This window comes from Crotalus tigris, unplaced genomic scaffold (genome assembly GCF_016545835.1).
Source record: "Crotalus tigris isolate CLP2741 ecotype Arizona unplaced genomic scaffold, ASM1654583v1 scf7180000018975.1359446, whole genome shotgun sequence".
NCBI lineage: Eukaryota > Metazoa > Chordata > Lepidosauria > Squamata > Viperidae > Crotalus > Crotalus tigris.
In genome coordinates this window covers 326,237-353,952 of record NW_024097306.1, presented here as the reverse complement: position 1 = coordinate 353,952, position 27,716 = coordinate 326,237, and the positions used below count along the sequence as shown (strand labels likewise).

At 39.5% G+C, this 27,716-nt stretch overlaps 1 protein-coding gene across 1 annotated transcript; it reads right to left on the bottom strand.

Moving 5' to 3' along the window:
* Positions 1-2,200: 2,200 nt before the first annotated feature.
* On the bottom strand, positions 2,201-26,258 carry LMAN1 (lectin, mannose binding 1). Its single transcript, XM_039358085.1, has 13 exons — positions 25,967-26,258; positions 20,875-21,029; positions 20,548-20,655; positions 20,358-20,419; positions 19,016-19,115; positions 17,921-18,044; positions 16,108-16,166; positions 14,556-14,688; positions 11,017-11,210; positions 10,839-10,909; positions 8,290-8,446; positions 5,568-5,689; positions 2,201-3,917 (listed from the first exon to the last, which is right to left on the bottom strand). The coding sequence occupies exons 1-13, from the start codon at positions 26,205-26,207 to the stop codon at positions 3,881-3,883; spliced, it is 1,563 nt and encodes a 520-aa protein (XP_039214019.1). The 5' UTR covers positions 26,208-26,258; the 3' UTR covers positions 2,201-3,880.
* Positions 26,259-27,716: the final 1,458 nt, after the last annotated feature.

Here is a 27,716-nt window from a genome sequence, read left to right as displayed (position 1 = left end):
AGGTAAGGAGGAAATGGGCATATTTCCAGGTAAAACACTTGATGTAGCTATTCGTATTTCTTTACTTTTTAACTAATGCTGGAATCCAGAAGCATTCTCTTAATTAAAGATGAAAGTTGGCACTGTTGCAGCATATCAACTTCCCATTGTTTTTAATTGGGGTGATCTAAATTGCCCCTCACTGACTCACTAGAGAAGAACCTAATGCTGGGAAAGATTGAGGGCAAGAGAAGAAGGGGACGACAGAGAATGAGGTGGCTGGATGGAGTCACTGAAGCAGTAGGCGTGATCTTAAATGGACTCCAGAAGATGGTAGAGGACAGGAAGGCCTGGAGGAACGTTGTCCATGGGATCGCAATGGGTCGGACATGACTTCGCAACTAACAACAACAAATTGCCCGTCAGTTAGATATATCACATGCCAGCAAAGAAGCTTCGTATGTAGAAACCCTCAGCCTGAACAAATCAAATCTCAGACTCTTGGTAGAATGTTACCATCCCCTAATTTGCAGGATTAAAAGTTAGACAAATAATAATATAAAGAATAGGTTAATAGTCTTCCTTTTGTCATCAGCATGTGCCATTGCAAAATTATAAAAATCACCAAACGTTTTCCTAAGAATAACTTCAAATAAAATTCAATTAAATCAAATTTTGATTTATTTAGATATGTTAATTTGGAAACAACAGAACAACAGATTTGGAAGGGATCTTGGAGGTCTTTTAGTCCAACCCCCTGCTCAAACAGGAGACCCTATGCCATTTCAGATGAATGACTGTCCAATCTCTTCTTAAAAACCTCCAGTGTTGGAGCACCCATAACTTCTGAAGGCAATCTGCTGCACTGATTAATTGTAATTGTCAGGAAATTTCTCCTCAGTTCTAGGTTAATTCTCTCTTTGATTAGTTTCCATCCATTGCTTCTTGTTCTGCCTTCAGGTGCTTTGGAGAATAACCTGACTCCCCCTCCCCCCCTTGTTTGTGGCAGGCCCTTAAATATTGGAACACTGCTATCATGTCATCCCTAGTCATTCTTTTCATTAAACTAGACATAGCCAGTTCCTGCAACCATTTATGTTTTAATTTCTAGTCCCCTAATCATCTTTGTTGCCCTTCTCTGCACTCTTTCTCAACATATTTCCAACACACAAACAGAACAACACTCTTCAAAAACATACAAGAATTGGCAATTACATTTCCGAAGTTTCTATAAAAAAACTGCATCTCACCAGTAGATGAATTGTACTTCCAGTTAAAGAGAATTATTGGCATTTGTGTGTATGATGTGTGTGCATGCAGACGCTTTTGGGTTGTCCTGGCTCCTAGCATCTGCATGGACAAGTCCCTGCTGTTTTCTTGGCAAGATTTTTTAGAACTGGTTTGCCATTGTCTCCTCCTTCTTCAGGGTGACTGGCACAAAATCACCCGACTGGCTCAGTACCCAAGGACAGACTAGAACTCAAAGCATATGCCTTATAGCAGGGGTGTCAAATTGCCAGTCCGCGGGCTGGATATGCGACAAGGAAGCCACACCCATCCCAGCTCCAGCAAGGGGGAAAAAGTCGAGATACGTGGCAAGTTTGTCACCCTGCCTTATAGCAACAGCAATAAGACTTATATACTGCTTTACAGCCCTCTCTAAGTGGTTTACAATGTCAGCATATTGTCCCCAACAATCTGGGTCCTCACTTCACCGACCTTGGAAGGATGGAAGGCTGAATTAACCTTGAGCCAGTGAAACTCAAACTGCCAAGTTGCTGGCAGCTGGGATTCAGCAGAAGGAGCTGAATTCTAACCACTGTGCCACCAGTGCTTATCCACTATCCCAAACTGTCCCTCTTCTATCATTATTCATTATGGGCATGTAAAATAACTTGATGGCCTCCATCATTAAAACTACAGACATGTAATAAAATGTGCATTATATTACTACCAAAATTCAAAATGAGACTAGAAACGTTTCATTATATGCCACATGGAACTATACATGTGTGAAAATGCAAGTTATGTTGTAATAACCTTTCACAAGTATGTGCATTTCATGTATTTGTGAGGACTTCAGGGACCTTATATTGAAATCTGTCCACTTGCTGGGGAACTACTGGTAATTACTGTTGGGATATTAACTCAAGTCCGACAATGTTTCTGAGTACAGCTTTACTGTATTTTACCCTCTGAACACAAGATACAATACCACCGATTGCTTCAATATTTTAATTCTCAGCTGGGTAGATTCACATTGTGTTGAAAGAAAATATAGATGTTTATCTACAAGATTTGCATCATGATCCAAGCATATTCCAAAGAAAAATAATGCAACAGAATCCACTTTTTTCTGCACAAAAGAAAGCAGTGTCTTCTTTCATGAAAACTCTAATCGCACAAACCCTTGATTTAGTAGACCATTTTTACAACATACATTTGGTTTTAATTTGTCCAAGGCACCTGTAAAAATATTTGCTGGTGTGAAATAGAATGATTTGGGTTGAGAAAAATAAGTCTGCTTATTTGTCCTCAACTGTGAGTTGTAGGAAGGCATTCTTTAGTTACTTGTTTTTCAAAACATGGTGGGAAACGTCCTGTTTATAAATCCTAACATAATGCTGCCAATATCTTTAAAGGGAGAGAATTGCATAGATTTGTTCTGTTTCTCAAAACTGCAAACATTGCTGTCAAAATATGTAATACTGGATACAGTGAACATTGCTCACTTTTTAATATTTTAAGTTCAGAGGAATTTGAGCACTTGGCAATATGGGAAAGCTATTCTATTAGGATTTCTACGTGCGTAAAAATGAAGTTTCAAGTCAATACTATACAGGCAAAATGCAGGGCAGAGTAAAATCACATTGGCTGTTCTGGAACAACCTTAAGAAGGATTACATAATTAGTGGCTAAGACTTAAGAATACTTGAGAATGAAGAACAATACTGGTTCAACAAAAGCAGGAGAACAAGCCTGATTTTTTTTTTTTTAACAATGCCATCAGTGTCTACTACACACAACATCCCTGGCTTTGGAGAGGACCACACCACTTTGAAGAACACAATGCAAGGTCGGTTTGATTTTTAACATTCAATGATACATTTTGAAGATCACTGCTGTCTCATATTCTCTCCCAAGTCAGGTGACTTTCAAGATCATGCAAACTAGGATCTCTTCGTTGAAGAGAGTTTAAAAAACACTTTTACAAAAGTTATGATTGATGTGAATACAATGAATACAAATAACTGTATCAAAACATGCTAAAAAGAGCTTGTTCCCGCCCACCTTTTTCTATACAGAAAAATTGCACCATTAAGAATTGAGCTGTTCTACAAACTTCCTCATTCCGTACTCCTGCTTGTCGCTGTTTCAACAAGTCTGTTTTTTTTTAAAGTTGAATCGGTAATATCTAACTAACTCTGCTCATCTAATGTTGTCCACAAGGTTACATGATTTTTTTTTTGTAAACTCTTATAGCTCTAAAAGGGAATGCAGTTTCAGAACCTCAATGCCTGCTTGCCTGCCTGAGACATACAACAAATATTATACAGCAAGTCTTTCTGCCTTCCATGATCTCCCCAAATAAGAATGTAAAAATAAGTGTGAGAAATACTCCTGGGCCAAGACCCTACTTGGGATGTATTTTGACAATGAAGTAAAGTTTTTTTTCCCATTGACCCATCTCTCCTGGATACTCAAAGACAGAATTTACCTCTTTTCTGCCTTGGAATCTGTCCATTTTATAACATCGCAATCCATAATTCACGGTACTTGATTAAAAAAGAACTCAATAATTTAAAATACTGAAGCATTTTCAACACTAAGGATTCCTTCTCTCCTCTCCAACTAGTGCAACGCTTTCCATGCACCTCTGGAATGCACAACAGAGGGGCCATCAAAAGAACTTCTTTGCTGCTGCTTCTTGCTGACTCCTGCAGACACAACAGACAGATAAATCCATTAGCTCAACGGACGTTAGAAAGCTTTTTGTCTGTCTCAATAAGGCAGTGACTCTTTCAGAACCAGGAATGCTCTGGAATTTGGAGGAGGCCGGGCAGCCCCTCCATAAGCTTCTTGGGCTGAACGTGGCCTTTTTAGTACTTTAATCTGAAATAATTAAGCTCACTACAGTCTTCAAGGTCTCCAAACCAACTTAGGCTAACTACTGAAATAAGATTAACAATTACTTCAGATCAAGTGAAGTGACTGACAGAAGCCGAGCCATTTAGACCAATATTATTTCCCACAAAATACCTTGTAGTGAGAAACTAATTAATTAGACTGATGTAGAAGGCTAAGAGCACAGTGGTTCACATGGGTAGGACGCTGGGTTCGAGATTAGTGAGCCTGTGTTCGAGAGCTGAGTGCTGCTGTGGAACAGGGTGAGCTCCTGTCCTTCGTTCCAGCTCCTGTCGGGGATATGAAAAGAGACCCCAACTGGGTGCCCCCTGGACAACGGCTAATGCTTTCAACCCGGAAGCACCTCAATGCTTAAGACACGAGTGCGATGCCACAAAGAAGGAACACGCTCTATCTGTTTTATGTTGCAAAAGGAAAACACCTCACAAAAGGGACTGGGAAAGATGGTACTTAATTTTTCCTTGCAGGCGTTTGCAAAAACTCATTTAGTTGCAGGTAGAAGAGAGTATTTGTAGCTGAGGGATGAACTGTGGGGTCCTTGGTGCTCTCAGAGCTTGACTGTTTTCTTGCAGATGTTTTATTACACAACTAAATTACCTACTTGGGTAATTAAGCATCTGTAAGAAAACAGCCAAGCTCAGAGAGCACCAAGGACCCCACAGTTCTTGCATTATTGATTTCTACTTCAATCTTTCCTCAAGGAGTGGTAGGCAGCTTATTTAATATTTTGTCCTCTCAGTTTTATTCACATAACAATATTACGGTGAAAGCTATGTTAAGAAAGATTTGCTTCCTCACCAGGTCTTTTACACAGACCCCCTTTGATCCAATTTCAGCTTATTCAGTTCACCCCTCCCAACTCTGACTCCATATTTAAGACTCAAGAAAGGAGAGGAGGGGAGGGAGAAACGCAAACACGTATGCATTTCTATGACAGCAAAAGACGTGTATTCCAGGGCTTAAAATCTTGTCCACCCTGTCCCTTTTTCTATATTCTTGTGAATGCTGATTTCAAAAGACTGCTGAAGCGTGTGAGAATCAAGTATTTCCTCAATGACGGTTCTTTTTGTAAGTTCCCCAGAAGAGGGGTTTTCTAAAATGCTTAGCAAAAAGACCAAAAGGGATCCTAAATAGTTACATCCGACAGTGAGAATGTGAATTATAAACTTTTTTTAAAAAAAAATGCACTTTTGAAAATTCCTAAGCATTTTTATATAGCAAAAACTCCACAAACATAATGGCAAAAGTGCGTTTGTGCCAAGGACCGGCATCTTAAATCCACTGGTGTCTCTCTCTTGTGTTTCTTAAAATTTAGTTTTTTGGGCCTCGTAAATTTTTAGCGTTTGCTCAGAACAGACAGGTTCATTTCTGAGCCACTCATTCAGTTCTATTCCTCAGGGTCATCATCCCTCTTTGCAACGTGTGTTCGAGTCGACACTTACCTGTACATGATGTAACCAATAAAGAGTAGCGTCTGGATTGCTACAAATATAAAGAAGTGTGATGTGGATAAACATGATGGAAATTGTGGCAACTCTGGACATTTAGGTTTTTCATTTGATGGCTGAAAAACAAACAAGACGATGATATGATTTTTCAGCAAGCCGAACCGATGAGTGTATTCAAAATCATTTTGAGGACTGTGCACGCATGCTTTAAAACATGTTATGTGTGTTTGTGTGTTTTAAAAACCCCATGAAAGAAAAGTCCAGGCAGTACTTTTGGAGTACCAATATATTTATTTATTTTTATCCCTTTATTATTGTTATAAATAACTCAAGGTGGCGAACATACCTAATATTTCTTCTTCCTATTTTCCACATGACAACCCTGTGAGGTGGGTTGGGCTGAGAGTGACTAGCCCAAAGTCACCCAGCCAGTTTTCATGCCTAAGGCAGGACTAGAACTCACAGGTTCCTAGTCTCTAGCCTGGTGCTTTAATCATAAGACCAAACTTGTTTAAACCATGCATTGTAAACTATACACTAGTGCAGAGGTAGGCAACCTTGGCTCTTTTATGACTCGTGGACTTCAACTCCCAGAATTCCTGAGCCAGCTTATGCTGGCTCAGGAATTCTGGGAGTTGAAGTCCACGAGTCATAAAAGAGCCAAGGTTGCCTATCCCTGCACTAGTCCAAACTATAGTGCTGATTCCCTATTGCCCTTTCTCTAGTATTACTGCTGCCGCTCAACATTGCTGCCTTCCCTTTCCTCAAGAAAAGCTGCTTGTGGAGAATTTGCTTTATCAGTGTTCAAGGCCAGGAAAGGGCAGCTATAAGGAGATGTAGCAGCAGATCATAAATCTCAGTCCTTGCCCTATTACTGTATGTGAGATTCTGTCTCTGGCCCAAAATCATTAAAGATGTCAATTTATCAAGTTGTAGACATGCTAATCATTAGGTCAAAAGGATTTAATAAATTTACCACAGAAAACCCATAAAAGCCATGAGATTGTTTTGGGCAGCTTTTTTTTCAGGCCAAGGGCTTTTGAGTGATGTGATAAGGACTAATATTCCAAGCACAGATCAGGCAAAGAAATGCTTAAGGCCGGAATAAAGCTTTCATTTAGCTTTAATTTAAAATCATTAAATACTGAGGTGAATACTCCCTTCTAGTAGATTACAAATTATAAGTTAACATCAAGTGCAGGTAGTCTTCATTTAATAAACCTAACTGGGATGGCAATCCCTTCACTAAGTGATGTGGTTGTTAAGCAAAATCCCATGAGACTTTCTGGTAGATTACAAATTGTAAGTTAACATCAAGTGCAGGTAGTCTTCATTTAATGAACCTAACTGGGATGGCAATTCCTTCACTAAGTGATGTGGTCGTTAAGCAAAATCCCATGAGATTGCTCAGCTTAGCAGTGGCAGTTCCAGCATTTCCAGTTGCTGTCATCAAGTGAAGCCAAAGCAAGGATCAACCTGGATCCAAACCATGCATTCCAACCCCTCCATCCACCTATCTCCCACCATCTTTGTTGTTTTCGCTGCCTGCTTACCCACTGCTACCAGCTCTGCCCACCTCTTCCCATCACCACTGTACCTGTGCCACACTGTACCGTTCTTTCACATGGCCTTCTTTTGTGCCAGTGCAACCAGGGACTTCTCTAATGGGCTAGAAGGGACTGCACTGATACAAATGAAGTGCCCTTCCATCCAGGGCCTTCTTTTGTGAAAGGAGGCCTTTGGTGAGGCGCAAATGGAGGCCCTGGCCAGCATGCAAGAGAAGTGCTGGCTGCACTGGAGCAAAAGAAGGTTGTGTGAAAGAAGGTTCTGAGTGTTACAATAGTAGTGTGCAATGTGGCGTTGTTGGATGGCAGGAGTAGTTGGCAGAAGCAGGTAGGCAGATAACCAAATGCGGTCCTAAGTAAAGGATGTTGGCGATAGATTGGCCAAGCCAGGGAGGAGTCAAATGGGGAATTAGTCTGGAATTCCTATGTGGGCACAAGAGGGTGAAGTCTACCCCCTCCCTTGAATGCCACTGAACCTTATCTAATTTTATCCAGGTATAAACCATCAGTTTGAGAAAATTCCTGTGTTATAGGCTTGAGCAATAAAATGGTTATTTGAAGTCTTCCTGTGTGGCTATGGTCGTTTGGGCCTGGCAGGTTGGCCCAAATTTATACTATCGTGGGCATGTTTTAATAACAGGAACTTTGAGAACTGATTGCAATGGTAGGATCTGAGGAACGCTGTGTAAGTCCTTTCATTCAGCTTCAAATGGTTGCTAAACAAATGGATGTTAAGTGAGGATTACCTATATTGGAGAGGTTCTGCGGTGGTCCCTGGACTTTGGAAGTTTAGGTTTCCTCCATGAAAAAAATAATTCAAATATTCTCAAACTTATTGCCATTTGAAGAGTGGCGTTTTATTATCTGAATACTGATGAGTAAAAAAAATTAGATTTCATCTGACCATTTTATATGGAAGCCCTTTCTCAGATTCCAACATAGGGAAGTATTTGGGACACAAGTGAACAGACTCACTGGAGCATCCGCAGAGGAGATCGGAAAAGTCAAGACATAACTGCAACCATGTAATTAAAGTCCTCTGCCATTTTTACAATTAAAAGGGGGCAGGGTTTTGCAGTCTCAGCCATCATGTTGACCTTTGAGGACACCTCCCCCCCCCAAAAAAGTAGGACAAAAATAGCAATAGATACCATGTTCCTCTGGACTAAATGCTCAATATCCCTTTTTACGACATGGAGATGTTCCTTAATATCATTGAAATGCTGGGTAGTTTCGTAGACCCCACCAGAGGAACCTGGGTGGTGCTGAATGCCACTGACTAGCCGCAGAGTTTCCCCCATGGAATTTCTGGAAAGAGTCAAGGACACTCACATTAGAGAAGCCACTTGATGCACCTGAACTTTTAAAATAAACATTGTTTGTTATGACATTTGTATGATGATCATTACACTTTCTGTAACAAAATATACTGCTATTATACAAGAATTCGATCATTTATCAAGTCATTAACCTGAGGACATTTCATGTACTTTCCATTAAGTTTTAACGACTCTTATGAAAATTTATAATCAGGGTAATTATCATTTTTCTTTATTAAAAAAAACACGGAGAAAAATGATTTCAAGGAAATTGTTTTGATTTGTAGATATGTCATTTTTTTAAAACCTCAAGACGTAAATAGTTTAAAAGTCCCAGCGAGTTTGTGAGAAAAGATACACACTGGAAGAATTAAAAGTAATTTAAGCTACGCCTAGCTTTTTTGTTATCTAAATTATCATGATCACCCAATGATGTGGCATTTTGCTTTTCTGGCCTTCAGCTTCATCCCTGGATTTTATCATTCATTTTCTCCCCAAAAGGCAAGTGATCAAGTTTAAAAAAAAAAATCACTATGGGCACAATTAGCATATTTGACACTGAAGCAGGGACTTTTCCATTAGAATTGATCCATTAGAATTAAAAGCTCTAGCAAGAGCTTTATTGTTAGATTTCTCAGACTAAATAACCAGGGACACCTTTTAAAATTTGCAACACAAAAATATGCAGGGACAAAATGACAAGAGTGTGTGTTTTGGTACACAATATTATTTAAAACTGTTTCTATGAGTTGCTTAGGTTGCTAAAGATCCAGCAATTGTTGAAAACTTCAGAGGAAAACTCATCTTCCCCAATCTGACTAGAGTGCTGGAAAAACTGCAGCTGTATTACTCTGAATCTGATGGGGAGAATGTGATTTTTTTAATATACCATATATTCTGGCGTATAAGGCGACCCAGCGTATAAGACGACCGTCTTTGGCACCGAATCGCATGCCTAGAAAGTCGTCTTATACACCGGAAACTACCGTTATTTCCGGCGTATAAGATGACTCGGCGTATAAGACGACCCCTGACTTCGGCGCCAATTTTAACGCTTGCGAAAGTTGTCTTATATGCCGGAAAGTACGGTATATATTTCCAGGAGACAGCAGTATTTTTGTGTAACAAATGGTACCCACACTTGCATGGTCAGCATTCAGCTAGTCACATAATACAATTTACCAGCCAACCCTTGTCCCACTGGGTCATCATTTCAGAGGTAGTTCCTAAATAAAAAAATTTTGAGTTGAATTTGACTCTTTGCAGAAAGATGGCAGGGAGTATTAGCATTCTCTTCCTCTTTCCTTTCCTTTCCCTTCCTTTTCCCTGCTCTCTCTCCTCCCCCCATTCTCTCTTTGTGAAATCACTGCTCAGAAAGTCCTCACTTATTTGCCACAGCATAAAATTCGCACTCTTGGAAGGAAAAGATAATACATGCTCTCTGTGTCAACGCTGCAAACGTCGGATGTTCTTGCTTTGACAACAGATGGAAATGCAACCATTTTACTCTTTTGCTTTTAGAGTTAGTTGATGCTGGGAGGGGGAATGTGGATGAGAGTCCAGTTAGTCATTAACAATAATAACTCAGCCATGGGAATCCAAGGTTATTGTGCCCAGAGTTGATAAAGATTCGGAGGGCTGGAGAGCTGGGGAGAAAGTCCTTGCTTCAAGCTAATTGGGGAATGTGATATATGACTGTTAATTGGAGGAGGGAATTGTGCTTTGTTAATTTGTGCTCAGGGGAGGGGAATTCAGTTTTTGGCTTTAATTATGTAGTGCCCATACTTTGTTTCTCAAATAAAAGATTCTTTAAGGTAAACAATGCTTCGAAGTTCTTTTGAAGAGTTTCATCTGTCGGAATCGTGACACTCTGACTATATCCATAAAATAAAACTAGTATAAAATAGCCAGAGGAACTACTTGCTGGACAAGCACTCCAAAATACAACAGCTCAGGAGCCATCTTTTTTTCTGCAAGGAACCCAGAACTTAATCAATTCCTTATCTCAACCTCTCCTCCAACTTCAATAAACTTCATCCTACAGATGTTCTGCTGCAAAGATGATAAGTCCCATAGGCTCCTATCTTCCTTTCACTCCGGTCATAATAAGTTATATGACTGTTTACCCAAGCACTGCGATAAGGACCTCAAATGTATTTGCTACATTAGTAACACTAAGAGTCATTAAAAAAAAACTGTATATGGATAAGCCATCTAAGAATAAACAGAAAGTGTGGAGTTTCAATGAACAAAAAGGGTTTTCTTTGGAGCTGTTCTACTTATTATAGTAGTTCACACCTCAACAATAATCTTATATAATAATGTGAAACCTCTGTTGGATATAAGCTGGGATGTTATGACTTCCACATATGAATTCTTACTTCATTTCTCCAACTTTTCTCAGAACCTCTTCTTGAGTTTTTACGATATTGTCAAGTTCTAACTGGGGGGCCTGTAATTTAAAAACAAAAAAGAAACAGAATAGAATTGTTACTGAAAAGGACAAAACCAGCAAAATACAGAATTGTAATATGAGTAACATATGCACCAACAATGTACCTGCCCTTGATGGCTAGGGACATTTGACCCTTTTTTGGAAATCTCTTCTGTTACCGCAGAGACGTATCTTCTCTGTTCATCCAGAATCATGTCTAATTGTCTGTTGAGCTGTTTTATTTCCAGATGAATTCGATTTTGGCCTTCGAAGATCTGTCTCAACTCACGATCACTCACCGTCTCAAAGATATCATCCACTTTAAAAAAAACACACACAAGAATTAGGAGGGCATGTCTGCCATTGGTTTACATATTTACAATTGAAAGATTTAAACTAGGTAAAAAGAGTCACAGATTTGACTTTATTAAATGGAAATTTCACTGTGCGGTAGTGATGAACATATTATTGCTAAGGTCTATAAAATGTTATTGAAATTGAATTTGGAAAGTGAACACGTAAAAGTACTGTATGATTCAGTGGACAAGGAATTTTGGATATAATGTTATGCTTGAACAATGGGAGAATATGTGGATGAAAGGTTTAAAATTTACATTAAATTACAATTTTAAAGCAAATATTTTACAAGATGATGTATCGCTGGTATTTAGCACCAGACATATTATCCAGAGTGTATAAAGGTATTTTGAATGAATGTTGGAAATGTAAATGTAAAGAAGGGACCTTTTATCATTTATGTGTTAAAGCAAAGAAATATTAGAGTAGGATCCATACTCTAATACAGAAAGTTCTTAAAATGAATATAAAGATAAAACCAGAAATTTTTCCTTTGATGGAAAAATGAATGGGTTTAATGGAAAAAGACTTGGGGGAAAAAAATGGAACTTTGATGTTATATATGTTGATGGCAGCAAGACTAATTTATGCACAAAAATGGAAGGACATTTCAATCCCCACAATGGACGAATGGTTGCAAAAGTTGATGGAGTTAGCAGAGATGGCTAAACTGACTGCTTCGATCAAAGAAAAAAAAAACAAGCTCCTTCTGGACTTTTGTACTTAAGGTGGAAAAAAAATGAAACTTTGATTTTGAGTTTTACTGATTAGATTTGTAGTTATAGAAACGGCTAGTTTATACTAGTATATTAAAGTAAAAAAATGATGTTTGATGTTACTGTTTTATTCTACAGCACCAGAGGGAGTCGGAAGTCAATGCCTTTTTTTTCTGCCCTCCTTCTTTTCTACATTTCTCCTTTCCCCCCCTTATTTTTCCTACTATTGGCTTTTGCATTTTTGCATTTTATATTACAAAATAATAAAAACAGAAAAAAACCCACAAGTGGGACATTCTGGTGGGTCAAATAGTTCCAACATAACTGCATTTAAGCATATGCTTAACCACTTGCTCTATTTTGACGGAATTTAACTAAGACGTTCTCAGTTAAGACACACAAGTCAGAGGGAAACACAAAAACAGTTCTAAATAAGACCTGTCTACTTGTGATGTTTCATTAATAGCATAGGCCTATATCAGGGGTAGGCAACCTTGGCTCTTTTATGACTCGTGGACTTCAACTCCCAGAATTCCTGAGCCAGGTATGGTTGCCTACCCCTGGCCTATATGTAATCTGTGCCTGAAGTAACTCCCATTTATGAGTCTCAGTGATGTTAACAGGGCATAACGTCCAAGTGAGTGGATGCAGAATTTCAGTCTCAAAGGAGAGACGAATTTGCAAGACAAAGCGGGGGAATCTGAAGGAACTATTTTGAGTTTACAAATTGTATTGATTTATCAAAATATAAAATACAAAACATACAAAAAAAATTAAAGATAATGGAAAAATAAGGAGGAAAAAGGGGAAGAGAAAAATGTGCAGGGCAGAGGAAAAAAGAAAAAAAAAGCATTGATTTCCAACTCCTTTTGGTGCAATATAATATGGTAGTTGGCAACGCTGTGACAATGGATGTCAACGCTCTGACAACTGAGAATCAGCAACCATTTTACTTTTGCTTTTAACATGCTTTTTCTCTTCTTTTAGAGTTCTGATGTAGAAGGAGGGATGGGGTAAATGCCTGAGGGTTTAGCTAGCCATAACAATGTAGAAGTGTGGGAGCTCAAGGACGTGTTCTGATAAGGTTTTAGAGGGCTGAACGGCTGGAGAGAAAAGCCTGCATTTTGTGTTAATGTGAATGTGATTTATGACAGCCTTTGTGGGGAGGGAATTGCAATTTGTTACTTTGTATCTGGCCTTTGAACTATGGTGCTGGAGAAGACTCCTGCGAGTTCCCTGGACGGCAAGGAGATCAAACTGGTCAGTCCTAGAGGAGATCAACCCTGACTGCTCTTTAGAAGGCCAGATCCTGAAGTTGAAACTCAAATACTTTGGCCACCTAATGAGAAGGAAGGACTCACTGGAGAAGAGCCTAATGCTGAGAAAGATTGAGGGCAATAGAAGAAGGGGATGACAGAGAATGCCAATACTTTGTTTCCTAATAAAATGTTCTTTAAGGAAGAATTCTTGCCTTGAAGTTCTTTTACCGGTTTCATCTATCGGAACCATGACAGCAGTAACTTAAGACATCAATTTTTTACTTTTGTATAATAATATATACGAACCATTTCTATAACATCAAACCTATCTAACTGGCAAAACCCAAAGTCAAAGTTTCATTTTTTTCCTCCACCACAAGTACAAAGTCCATAAGTGGTTTCCAAGGGGAGTCTGATAGAACAATTGATAACAGCAAGCAACTTAGACTCTTCTCATCTTTTAAACCAGTTTTAAGATGCTGCATTATAAAAAGAGAAAATAAAGTCACAAATTGGCAAAGGTAAACTCGCAGTTTCTGTGGGTTTGAAGGCTGCACTAATTTTTCATGACATGTTAAAGGCCACAATCTGGAAATAGGCAAAGCCATATTCATTTTGAGAAGGGTTAAACCCCTTCCCCTCCAATCCCACACCTCTCCAAACCAAAAAATCCAAAATTAAGCAAAAGGGAGCTTTTTGGTCTTCTTTACACTTGTGGGGAGGGAGGGGTTTTGGAAGCAACCAAAATATGCTTTGGGGCAGTGTACCGTAAATGCCGGCGTATAAGGCGACTTCCACGAGCACTGAAATCGGCGCCAAAGACGGGGGCCGTCTTATATGCCGAGTCGTCTTATATGCCGGAAATACTGGTAGTTTCTGGCGTATAAGACGACGTTCTAGGAATGCGGCCCAGCGATAAAGACAGGGGTCGTCTTATACGCCGGGTCGCCTTGTACGCCGGCATATACGGTAAGTTCCCCTGCTGTGCAGTTTACCTACATGCTAAAGGAATTGATGCATATAGCAGACTGAATGCATTGCAAACCAAAGATCATTTATTCATTTTCCCTCTGGATTCTATTGTGAAAATCATAGAACTACAGGATCCTCTAGTCCAGGGGTCTTCAACCTTGGCAACTTTAAGACTTGTGGACTTCAACTCCCAGAATTCCACAAGTCTTAAAGTTGCCAAGGTTGGAAACCCCTGCTCTAGTCATTCCCATATGGACTGTCTAGCCAGGAATCGTGTTTGCCAACAGACCAGAAAGAATGCCTATTTAAGAAAGCAACTCTTTCAATGAAGATGTAGCTTTCTATCACTTGACTACTTACTTGGCTGGCCTTGCATGTCTGGATGCTCTTTCTTAAATTCCTCCTTCTTTTTGTCCAACTCTTGCTGGAAATGCTGAAACTCTTCTTGATATTTCTCTTTCTCCTTTTCAGCGATTTCTGCATCTGGTGGAGGCTATGAAATCAATTCTAAGTAAAAAGGCATCCTGAAATTTGACAAGCACTATTGGCATCAGGCACTCGGAGTTAACATTTTGGGACGTCCAAGGAACAGTTCGAAGAAGCTGAACTGGCTGATATGCGCTACCTGACTGCCTTTATGTAAAGGGGACTATGGCTCTGTATTCCCCGATTTTTACCTCTTATTTCCTGCCATGCTTTATTTATAACTATGGCCCCTTAATGACTTGAGGACTTCAACTCCCAGAATTCCTGAGCCAGCATGGGGGAACTATGGCCCCTTCATGACTTGTGGACTTCAACTCCCAGAATTCCTGAGCCAGCATGGGGGAAACTATGGCCCCTTCATAACTTGTGGACTTCAACTCCCAGAATTCCTCAGCCAGTGTGCCTGGCTGAGGAATTCTGGGAGTTGAAGTCCACAAGTCATAAAAGGGCCAAGTTTGAAGACCCCTGCTCTAAACTCATGAGTAGTGTAGAGTCCTTGAGTTACAACCATAATGGAGCCTAGACATCATAGTCATTATAACTCATAATGGTTGCAAAATGGGTTGGTCACATGATTGCGCAAGTCAGCATGGTTGATATGTGAATGCTGTGGTCATTAAGCAAACCAATGCTTTGCTATGGGTGTGGTTTTGCCAAAAGCTGGAAGTTATTGATGGTTTTCAGGAAAACCGTCATAAAACGTGGTCACATGACTACAGGATGCTGTAAATGTAGCCTGGTTGCCAAGTACCCAAAGTGCCGGAAATGAGGTCATGGAGGGATGCTGACAGTCAGAACTTTGGATCTGGGACATAATTCCCCCTCCCCCCCCGATAGGTCCGTTGGAACTTCAAGCGGTTAAGTGACCGACTGTAAGTCAAAGACTTGTATGTATGTGCACAGAAAAGGCTCTCCGCTTCTGACCTGCTGCTTTAGCGCAAAAAAAAAAAAAAAAAAAGCAGGGCCAGCGAGGATGATGAAACAATGAGGAGAGGTCTGGGTGAAAAAAGCTTCATTCCCCTTCTTATTCTCCTAAATTATTAACATAATTGTGTGCTGATTAATGCTTGAATAAGGCTAAAACACTCCTAGTTCTAACTTTTGTTTCTGACCTCGCCAATCTTCCCAGTTTTCCTGACATAATTAACAAAGATGGAAAGACCACAAAACATATAAGCCTGTAATTCCATTGCAAACCTATAATTAGCCTGTTTTTTAAAGCCTTCGGCATAGTTGGTGTACAACACAGTTGCAAATTACTGTCCTGTTTTATCAGTTGCAAATTACTGTCCTGTTTTATTGGGAATACTCGCTCTGCATATTATTAAGAGTTAATTCTCAAGCACTAAAACAAAAGGAGAAACGCCTTTTCTTCCAAAACTCCCACTGAGCATGCAAAACAAATATATAATCCAAAGACACCTACCGTCATTTTGCCAGGCTCTGTCAATTGAAATGTCAGGAATGACAAAACATCATGGTCATCTAGATAAAAATTCAGAAATGTGTCAAGAGAATTAGTCCATATTATCCTAACTCAGTAGAATGACTTAGCAATCTAAAAGCCATCTCATTTAATGCATTATCTGACTGGGAGCACAAAGGCCAATATTAGGAATGTTTTGTGTATGAATGTTTGTCTATGGCCAAAATTGGCAACACACCTTCATTAACTGTGGACGAATAAGACGGGATCCACATCAAATAACAGCAAGTAAACGTGAATGACTTTTTACTCCTCATTCTAGCAAGCTATGCTTTACTAACCATGTGGGAGGAAATTTATTCCTGAGGATAGATACATACATAGATAAATATCTAAACCAGTTGTGCATATTTATCACAAGGTTGCATTGGACAAAAGGCAGAAGGTAAGGTGGCAAAGGAGTTTCCTATAATTTGAGGTTCAATAAATGATTTAGCAGATCTTGTACACTGATTAAAAAATGGTTGCTCAATCACAAGGGCAGATTCTAGCTCTCTGCAGATTTAAAGGCGAATTTCAAATATTGGTCATCCAAAACACCTTATGGTCTGGATTTCAGACTTGGCATTTCCTTTTTGTTGAGGAGTTAAGGTAAATACTATGGTTCAATGTTTCTTAACCTTGACCATCTTAAGATGGCTGGACTTCAACTTCCAGAATTCCTCAGCCAGCATTGCTAGTTGGGGAATTCTAGGAGTTGAAATCCAGACATCTTAAATTGGGTAAAAGTTGAGAGACATTGCCTTATTTATTATACCAGAACACGGCTGGATTTTAAAATATCACTGCTGCTTTGGGCTTGTTGTTGTTGTTAATTGCGAAGTCGTGTCCGACCCATCGCGACCCCATAGACAACGCTCCTCCAGGTCTTCCTGTCTTCTACCATCTTCTGGAGTCCATTTAAGTTCACACCTACTGCTTCAGTGACTCCATCCAGCCATCTCATTCTCTGTCGTCCCCTTCTTCTATTGCCCTCAATCTTTCCCAGCATTAGGCCCTTCTCCAGTGAGTCCTTCCTTCTCATTAGGTGGCCAAAGTATTTGAGTTTCAACTTCAGGATCTGGCCTTCTAAAGAGCAGTCGGGGTTGATCTCTTCTAGGACTGACCGGTTTGAACGCCTTGCAGTCCAAGGGACTCGCAGGAGTCTTCTCCAGCACCATAGTTCAAAGGCCTCAATTCTTTGGCGCTCAGCCTTTCTTATGGTCCAACTTTCACAGCCATACATTGCAATTGGGAAAACCATGGCCTGGACTATACGCACTTTTCTTGGCAGGGTGATGTCTCTGCTTTTTAGTACGCTGTCTAGATTTGCCATAGCTTTGGGCTTACATTCCTCTAAACTGTGGTCCTTCCTCTAGATCCATGGAACAATGAATCGGACACATTTCAAAGATTAATGGAGCCCTCTGCCATTGAAAAGAAAAGTGAATTCTTTTTCTGAGAATACCTGGTCCTTTGAACACACCTTCAATTTAGATTAGGGTGTGGCTGAAAACGACACACCTATCATCTTCTACCTGGTGTAAACAAATGCCAAGAGGACAACTGCTTGACTCCATACACTCAGTCTGCTTAATTTTTCTATTGCCATCCAGAAAGATGACCATCTTTGTGCCAGCCTGTTGTGTTTTTTTTTTTTTTTACAGATATTAAGTCTGCAGGCATTTTGACTCAATATCTATCTATCTCAATGACAGAAATCATTTCTTGGACAAAATCATCAGGAGAAAGGTAACCCGAATGGTAAAATCACCTGCGAGGCCACCTGTTGCTGCAGAGATGCCAAAGTACCCTTGAGGAGGCAGCACCATGTTTTCAACTTTGGCACAAAACTCATAGTCTTCTCTGTCTGGAGTAAAGCCATTGTTTATTAATACCTTGGAAGAAAAGAGACAGGGATGAAGTCACTTGATACAGAATTAGGCCAATTGTCTACTTCATGGTTGTCCAACCTTTTGGGTTGCCTGGCCTGCACTGAGCGAAGAGGAACTGTCTTGGATGACATATAAAATATATAATATAGTTAAAGTATATAAAACACATAATAATATTAAAAGTTTACGATCCTAGGGCCATATGCAGTCCATGGACTGTAGGTTGGATAGGACTGGTCTACGAACTGAAGAAGCTTCTTGGATGAGAAGCGAAATCTTTTCAAGGAAAAAAACCCCAAGAAAGTCCAGTTGCCTTTTGGAAAAGCAGCTTTGGGACAACCATGGCCTGGATGTTTGAGAATCTCCATAGACACTGGTCTACCTAGTTGTATGTAGCTCAGTCTGTTGATTCAGACAAACTAAGGCTTTTTCTCCAGTCCTGTCACCTGTGATCATTTGAGCAGCAATACTAAATTAAGTCAGATAGACAAGTGACTTGTTTAAATTATCGTCATCAGCCAGTATGTTATTTTAAGTTACATGAGAAATCTTTTGTCCTCAAAGAGATAAAACAGTCTGTTTCTGGGTCTCATGCTTTGCGTCCTGGAACTGAGAATGCAATTTCACTCTTCATTTATTAGACATATTATCTCTTTCTTTTCAGCATATAAGCTCCAGCTGAGGCTGACTATTTACAGTTTATTCATTCAAAAAGAAACTGGGAACCATTTTGCTGGGTGCAGTTAGCATAACGTTTTCCTATGCTGCAGAACCTCAATTATTTATCTCTCTGCCAAACTTCAAGCAATGCAAAAATCATTCCACAAGATCAGAAAGATCAGTATCAATTGTGATACATTTTATGACTGCTTCGCATTTTCAAAGTATACTTTTAACTCACAAGTTCCTGTTATTCAAAAATGCATCTTTAAATATACATACAGCAAAGTATAGTGAGAGCTGAAATTACTTACAGATAGTGTCCTCTGATAGTAAACAACCTTTGCACGGACGGGATACGGCTTGTTGCGAAAATCTCTTTGACATGATGCCAATGCTTGTGTGGAACCATCACTTTAAAATAGAAGCATCTTATCAATACAAATTTAACAGTCAGAATAATCTACAGGTGAAATTAAACTCATATAAATGACACAAGGTCATTCTAAATAAAACAAAATAGAAGCAGTCCTTGACTTATGACCATAATTGAGACCAAAATTTCCATTTCCTTTTTGCCATGTTTTTTAAGTGAATCATTGCAGCTGTTAAGTGCATCACATGGTCATTAAATGAATCTGCTCCCCCCCCCCCGGCTGACTTTGCTTGTCAGGAGCCTGATAAGGTCACAAATGGTCTGTGTCACATGACTCTGTGACACTGTAATCGTTGTAAAACATGCCAATTGTCAAGCACCTGAATTTTGATCATGTGACCCTAGGAATGCTGTGACGGTCATAAATGTGAGGACTGCTCATAAATAACCCTTTTCAGGGTTTTTTTTTTTTTGGGTTGTAACTTTGAACGGACACTTAATGAATGGTTGAGGACTACTTGTACTCAGTGAATAAAAACTATACAGTCTCATGCTGGCTGAGGAATTCTGGGGGTTGAAGTCCACAAGTCATAAAGTGACCAAGGTTGGGGACCCCCATTCTAGAGTGCAGGAGGTCCTGTGTGCTGTATTGTTTTTACAATGTATTGTTTTTAGAATGGTCTCCCTTATTCCACTCACATGTACTTTTCTACTTGTACTTTTTAAAATAATGACTTTATTACTGTACACCACTGGGAGCTGTCATGGAGGTGAGACGTTCATAACTTAAGAAAAAAATAAATGAAGCAGTACTAATAGTTATGTTCCTGTGCACTCTACTTTATAACTTTCCAATTTTCCCCAAGGTATTTACTCTATCAAATATATATATATATATGTGTGTGTGTGTGTGTGTGTGTATGTATATGTATGTGTGTGTGTGTGCATGCATGTATGTGTGTGTGTGTGTGTGTGTGTGTGTGTGTGTGTGTCTTTAATAATTTTGAATATTGGAATCCCAGGTATGGACATTTAAAGTCAATCAGATCATTCATATATATAAGCCTAAGCCCCACTCTGAGGACGCTGGCAGAGGACCAGCGAAAGCTAAGTTGTTTTAACCTTGTATATAACTGTTTTTATTGTTTTAAATACTGTTTTAACAATAAATAACTAGATTATACTCTTCCCGGAGATCGAAGATTGCATCATTGAATGTATGTATGTATGTATGTATGTATGTATGTATGTATGATCAGATCAGATCAAATTCAACCTACTTTTGATGGTCATACTGAAGCTTGCCATTATTGCCGACAATAATCACCGAGGGGTTGTTTTTCTGCGAGGGAAGGAAGTAAAAGTCAGCATAAAGGTAGGACAAGATACGAAGACTGAAAAAGCAAGTAGGCCCAGACAAATTATTTAAAATTCAACCCACAGCATATCCCTCAATGTCTTCTCACTCACCTTTGCATCATTGTCAAAGGAGTCAAAGAAGATGCCAACACCGTTCCAGTTGTCTGCTGCACCAAAAACTGGGCCCTCTAATCCTTGTCCTTCAGTATACCAGATTGCCTGTTCAGACACAGGAAAATCTAAGCAAATTGTAGGCACTCCAATCCATGCAACCACCATGTTTGCACCAGGAACCCATGGGGTCTCCTTTTGTGTCCCCATCCAGGAGCTGGAGCGTATGGCGAGAGCTCACCCTGCCATGCAGCAGCACTCAGTACTCAAACGCGGGCTTGCTAACCTCCAATCCAGCGTTTGCAAATTGCCGCTCGTGTTACGTACCAATCCATCTGCTCCCACTCTTCCTCTTCCAGTCACTCGGAAGGTTACTTCAATCTCCCAGTATTCAAATATGGATTTGCTCTTTGTCCATACAGATCCTCTTTGGCTTTTTAATGAAGGAGTTATTCTGATCTGATCGGTACTGGGGATAGCATCTAAAAAAGAAGTTCAAATTTTCAGTAGTACGCTAAAAGTCGTACCTGTTAAAAATATTCTAAAAATTTATATTAGATTTTTTTTAAAAAATCTGGCCTGTAATTATTTGTATAAATAATTTGAAGCAACAAATATACCTGATGATCCTTCTTCCTGCTATTTTCCCCAAACAATCTTGTGAGGTGAATTGGGCTGAAAGAGAATGACTGACCCTGGGTCAGCCAGTTGGCTTTCCTACCTAAGGTGGGATTAGATCTCAGTTTCTTGATTTATAGACTGGTGTCTTAATCACTAGATCAGGAGTAAGCAACCTTGGCTCTTTTATGACTTGTGGACTTCAACTCCCAGAATTCCTGAGCCAGCCATGCTGGCTCAGGAATTCTGGGAGTTGAAGTCCACGAGTCATAAAAGAGCCAACGTTGCCTACCCCTGCACTAGACCAAACTGGCTTTATCTCTAGATTCACTTTTGAAGGGCAGGGAATCACACCATTTCTATCTTGAACACCCATAGTTTATGCTTCCAACTTTTCATTTCTAAGCCAATAAAACTGGTGACTTTTCAACTACTGTTGAACTTTGGTTCCCAGAATATGTCATTATAGGAAATGTTCTCAAGGGCTGCTGGGAGCTGAATAATCAGGTAGGCTTCAAGTTCCCCACCACTGCTCTAAGGTCTGCAAAAAGGAGAACATGTTTTACTTATACAAGTAGTCCTTGACTTATGAATATTTGTTTACTGACCATTTGAAATTATGATGGTGCTGTAAAAAGTAACTTAAGAGCAGTTGTTTACCCTTAGCAATGTTGTAGTGTTCCCCACAGTTCACGTGATCACAATTTGGGAGCTTGGCAACTGGCACATATTCATGATGGTTGCATTGTCCCCGGGATCACGTGATTGCCATTTACAACTTCCCCAGGGGACCTCTGACAAGCAGAGTCAGTGAGGAAGACAGAGTCACTTAACAACCAGGAATTTGCTTAACAACCACAGCAAAAAAAGTTGTAAAAAAATCAAACATGACTCACTTAACAAATGCATCGCTTAGTGATGGAATTCCCAGGAACAATTATGGTCGTAAATCAAGGACTACCTGCCTACCACTGACCACAATGAACAAGACTAATCATCAGGAGCTACAAAAGTACTCACGATTTTAAAATCTGCTTTTAAGTTCAGAAATAGCTCTTTTCCCGGGCATTTCCCAGGTTTCAAATATAAAAGAAATTTCTGTGCTGGGGGAGTGCTTTTGGAACTTGAAGTTAGCTTTGCACATTGTAAGACAGTGTTTGCCAATCCTAGTCCTAAGAGGCACTGTAGATCTGGGATGTCGAAACCAAACTGTTAGTTTGTGGATATTGGAGAGTTAGATCTGGCATAAATGCAAGAACAATATGGCATTAAACATCATGGCCGTGTAGCATATCAGAGAGCTAGGAGTAGTTAAAGCTTTGATTGGGAACATCCAGTTTCAAGCCTCATTGGATCCTGGACCTCAGTGAGTGATTTTAGGTTGCTTGTTTTTCTCCGACTTAACAAAATTAACAAGCAAAATGAAATAAATAAGATTTAAGCACTCTTGTTACTTTCATATTGGTTAACCTCTGCATCAGTCTTTCAGAGACAAATACTGGATTCAGAATCACCGAGATTAAAGGAATTTAGGACTTAATGCAAAGAAACTCATAATCTTACAACAGTGAAAAAAACCACCACATATACAGTGCTAAGCTACTGTGTACAACGGAGTCTAGACAACAGACTTCAAAGGATCAATTTTTATAAATGAAAAGCAGGCTTTTATAATTACATTTTGCAGGCTACAGTAAACATATACCAAATCTTGTTCTTCAATTCCAATATTATATGCCAGAGTCTAGAAAACAGACTTCAAAGGATCAGTTTTCATAAATGAAAGGCAGGCTGACTGTAGATCACAACATGGATTTATATTAAATTTTGCAGGTTACAGTAAACAAATGCCAAATATTACTCTTCAGTTCCAATACTATATTCCAGGAGGTGTTGGTAAGCAGGTAACAATTTGTGTAAGCTGAGGAATCTCAATACTATTCCAAATTGTTTTAAAGATTAACACAGCACTTTCTAAACTGTTCCTCAATTCTAACTTAAAAAGCTATTAGGTTAAATGCTAGCTTTTGTCCAGTAATTGGAGTTAATATCAAATGTAATTTGCTTTGTATTTCAAGTATTGATGTAATCAGTAACAAAAAGTCAATATGATACTTTTTAAAAAAACAAAACGCAAAGCCTAGAATCAGTTGTCCACCAAGAACAGAGTTCAAAAATAACAACCATTTAATGTTTTCAGCATCAGATAAACAATTTATTATAAACCAGGATGGACAAACAATTTAAAAGTGTGTCTGTGTACCAGGAATAAGTGTTCTGTGTACCAGGAGTAAGTGTTCTGGTCATATGTAAAGTAGAACAAGGTACTCTCATTCTACAGATCAGGGGTGTCCAGTCTTTGGAACTGTGAACTTCAACTCTCAGAATTCTGGGAATTGAAGTCCATAACTTTTAAAGTTGCCAAGACATCCCTGCTCTAGAAAGTGACACATCACCATACAGCCACAGTTTATACTGTCAATTCCCTAAATTTGACTCAGCTACCCAAGAATAGGAAATGGATGGCAAATAATCATGAGTTGATTGATAAAAAAACCCTAAAGACATCAGCTTAATTTTATATATTGGATGAATGTAAAATATTCAGTCATACTTTGATACTTGCATCCTGTATGACATATGTGAACAAGTCACTCTGCAAAATCTGATCTTTAACTTCAAGTCTAAATGAGATAAAGAAGAAATGAAAGCATGTTATTACGTTAAAGTTGCTATATCCAATGGAGCACATTGGATTCACATGAATCCTAGCCATATGGCAGAAAATAATCACTTTGGAGTCACATGTGAACATTAACATGGACAAAAGACATTTCTAGCTATAAATCAGTGTAAAGGCGGAAGGATATTGTTTCAAATTTAACTATCTTATATAATAGAGTGATTCCAATATAGAGCAGGAAAAAATAAATGAATTTAATTCCATGAAGGAACCAGATCTCTTACTGAAACACTTTCATACCTCAATGCCATATGATATGGTTGATTTCATATAATGAAAGCTGATTATTAGTCACCTGCCTTAGAAAATAACAGGATTCCCAATGGAAATAGTAAATAGCTGAAATAAAGTTACTCTACCAGCAGGCCCTGAAAACCAAAACCTTTTACAAATTGTAATTTAACTAGATCATGAATTTTAAGAATAAAATATTATGGTACCTGTGCCAATACATTATGCCACAAAGGCAAAAATGCCATCTCCTGCTATAATGGAAAATTATTAACAAAAGAGTTGGGAAACTTCTCAACTATGAGATATTTAGAAATTTGGTTGAATGTTTGAATTAATTTAGTTTCTCAAGAAGGAGAGAGGCAATATTTAGATTTTTTTCAATGACAATGCTAAATACATATGGAGCAGAAAAACCAGGAGGAGGGGGGATGTTTGCAAAGACTGGGAGTAATGAAAAGGGTATCTTTATTAATATAGAAGAGATATGATTTTTGTGGATTTTAATTCCACTCATCCAACATGAGATTTCATGGAATCTGCAGCAAGAGACTACACAAAAATAATTCTTGCTACATGATATAGTGAGTATATGATCATTTGAACAGTAATCATATACTCATTATATCATATGTAACAAGAATTGATATTTTTGTTTAGAGCAGTGTTTTTCAAACTTAGCTACTTTAAGGTATTCTGGGAGTTGAAGTCCATACATTTTAAAGTAGCCAAGTATGAAAAACACTGGTGTACAGTAATACGGTCAATCTGGGTTTTATCTGAATATGAGTACATTTGCCCAGGAACTTATTAACATTTTATGTCCTACTTCCCCTGGTGTTTGTATTAGGTTGCTCCAAAACATTAGTAATGTGGACCAAAGACAATCTACTGAGAGCATCAATTTTATTATTTATATGTTGCCTATTATTTTTATAAACGACTCAGGGCAACAAACATTCCTAATACTCCTCCCTACTCCAATTTTCTCCAGAACAACAACCCTGTGAGGTGTGTTGGGTTGAGAGTCACCTAGCTTGCTGGACTAGAGCTCTCAGTCTCTCAAATTTGAGGCCAGCATCTTAACTACTACAGCAAACTGCTTTTCTTTTCAATACAGTATACCTTCATCAAACAGAGGAATTTCAGTTTCTGCAGAGAAATTCTGGTCAAGTAATCACATTTTTCTGTTGGCTATTTCTGTGCTCAAAGGCAAGGAATTAGGGATTCAGATGAATCTGCACAGGAGAAGGCAATATGTCTGGGCTAATGGTTCAGAAACATGCAATCCCATTAAGAAACACCTTGCTGGATCATATCTGTGTGTACCACAGGATTCTTTGCAATATTCATCCCTGAAGGGCAAGTTGTGAAAGAATACTTTTATAATTCTTTAAACACAGAGGGACAACTTCGTAACTTTGCGCCAGTCACGCTCTCTCAACTCAACCCACATCTGGGATTGAAAAAAGAAAATGTCAATTCCTTTACACATTTTTATTAAAGAAAGATGAGGCAACAGCCCACAAGGGCTGGATGTTACCTTTATAGATAAAACGACTCTGCAAGAAAGAATCAGTTTTTTTTACACACTCCTCTATCCTTTTAATGACCACAGCGAAATTTCTTCCTTGACCTATAAGACAGCCAAGCCAAGCTGAGCCGCAAACACGGACCACAGCTGCACTCTGCGTATGCCCAGAGGCGCTCCTCCCTTCCCGAGCTGTGCTCCTAATAATCGCTGATCCTCAGAATAGATTCCCAAGCCGACCACAAGGTCAAAATAATAAAGACTCGCTCCCCTCTTCGGGAATGACGGTTACTTACTGCCCGTATACGTCCAGAAGGGCACCGATCCGTCCGGCTGCACCAAGTGCGGACCCTTAAAGCTGTACTTGTATTCGAACCGCCGGTGAGGCCCCGCCGCAGCAGGAGCGCCGCCGCTTTCCGCCTGGCCTGTGGCGTCTGCCGGGGGAAGAAAGCGGCTGCTCAAACACAGACACACGGCTACCAAGAGTCTCCTCGCGGCCGCCGCCGAACCATCCCTCTGAACCCAAAGCGACACCATCTTGGACTCTGCTGCATGGAACCCGGCTTGGCCAACAGGGCGCTCGCTGATTGGTGCGACCGCCAGAAGGGCGGTGCCTCCCACGGCCAAAGGGCAAGGAGCACGGAAGCTTGCTCGTAGAGGGCGTGGCGTCGTTCGCCACGCCTTCAAGCCACGCCCGGAAAGAGAAGCAAGTAGGCAGGAGCCGAAGAGCGGTTATTTCGGACTTGTGGTATAACGGTCGCTCGGAGCCTTTTTCGCACTGGAAAAAAAACCATTTCCATGATAATTATTTTATAAGAATTAACTAGTTTAAAGTAATGCTGCTATGGGGACGGTTGAACAGCAAAAGAAAAATACAACGTAGGCGGCTCGTTTTTGTTAACTGGCTTGGGTCCATCATCCTCGCCAGCAGTATCGTGCGGGGTGGAGAGTGATGGGTCCTTGGCCTCTGAAAAGCGGCCGGTCCAGGTGGCAGGTCTAGGCAGAATCATCTCAGGAGAAAAGGAAAGGTAGCCTGAATACAGGTAGTTCTAGACTTACGACTACAATAGAGCCCAACATTTCTGTTGCTAAGTGAATTTTGCCCCATTTTACGACCTTTCTTGCCACAGTGGTTAAATGAATCACTGCAGTTGTTAAATTAGTATCAGGGTTGTTAAGGGAATCTGGCTTCCCTGTTTGCTTAACTCCGGGACACTGCACCTGTCATAAATATGAGTCAGGTGTCAAGCATCTGAATTTTGATCATGTGACTATGGGGATGCTGCAACGGTCATAAGTGTGAAAAACGGTCATAAGTCACTTCACTTTTTGAGTGAAAAAAAATCTAAACATAAAGCAAACACTTGGTGCTTTCCTAGATTCCTTGCGTTTTAAAAGAAAAAAAATGTGGCTTTCTTTTTCCAAGTAGGTGTGAGGTTTTGGAGGAGGTGTGATAGATTTGCTTGATTTGTGTTGCTTCATTAAATGAGGATTTGGTTAATATTTATAAAAGTTTTCTAGTTTAGTGGGTTTCCACTATGAATTTTTAACTGATGAATAAAGTCTCCTTTAAATTAGAGTGATGACTTCATGAACCAGTTCACTTGGGGTTTTTGGCCCCAAACAGAAATGTTTTGTTATTTGGAAAGATGTTTCTCCAATGTTCTAGTTTATCAAATTCTTGGGATTTCCTGGTGGTCTCCCATCTAAATGCTAACTACATTTGTCTTATTAAGTTCAGCTAAGTGTTGCCTAGCTATTGTGGTAGTTTTCTATTGAGACTTTTTACTTAAGAATGTGCCTGAATGTCCAGTTCGCTGTCATTACTTGCATTTTACTCTTGCTGTTTTGGAACATTGCAAAATCCTGAATATTTTTACAGTAGTAAGTTTAATATTTACAAGTTACTTGGGGGTCAAATTATGTGAATAAAATTTGGTGTAAGGAGTTTTTTGGTTGAGGAGTGATGTTTTATAGGTAGTCCTCAACATACAATTGAGACCAGAATTGATGTTGCTAAGCAAAGCAGTCAGTTGCGCCCAATTT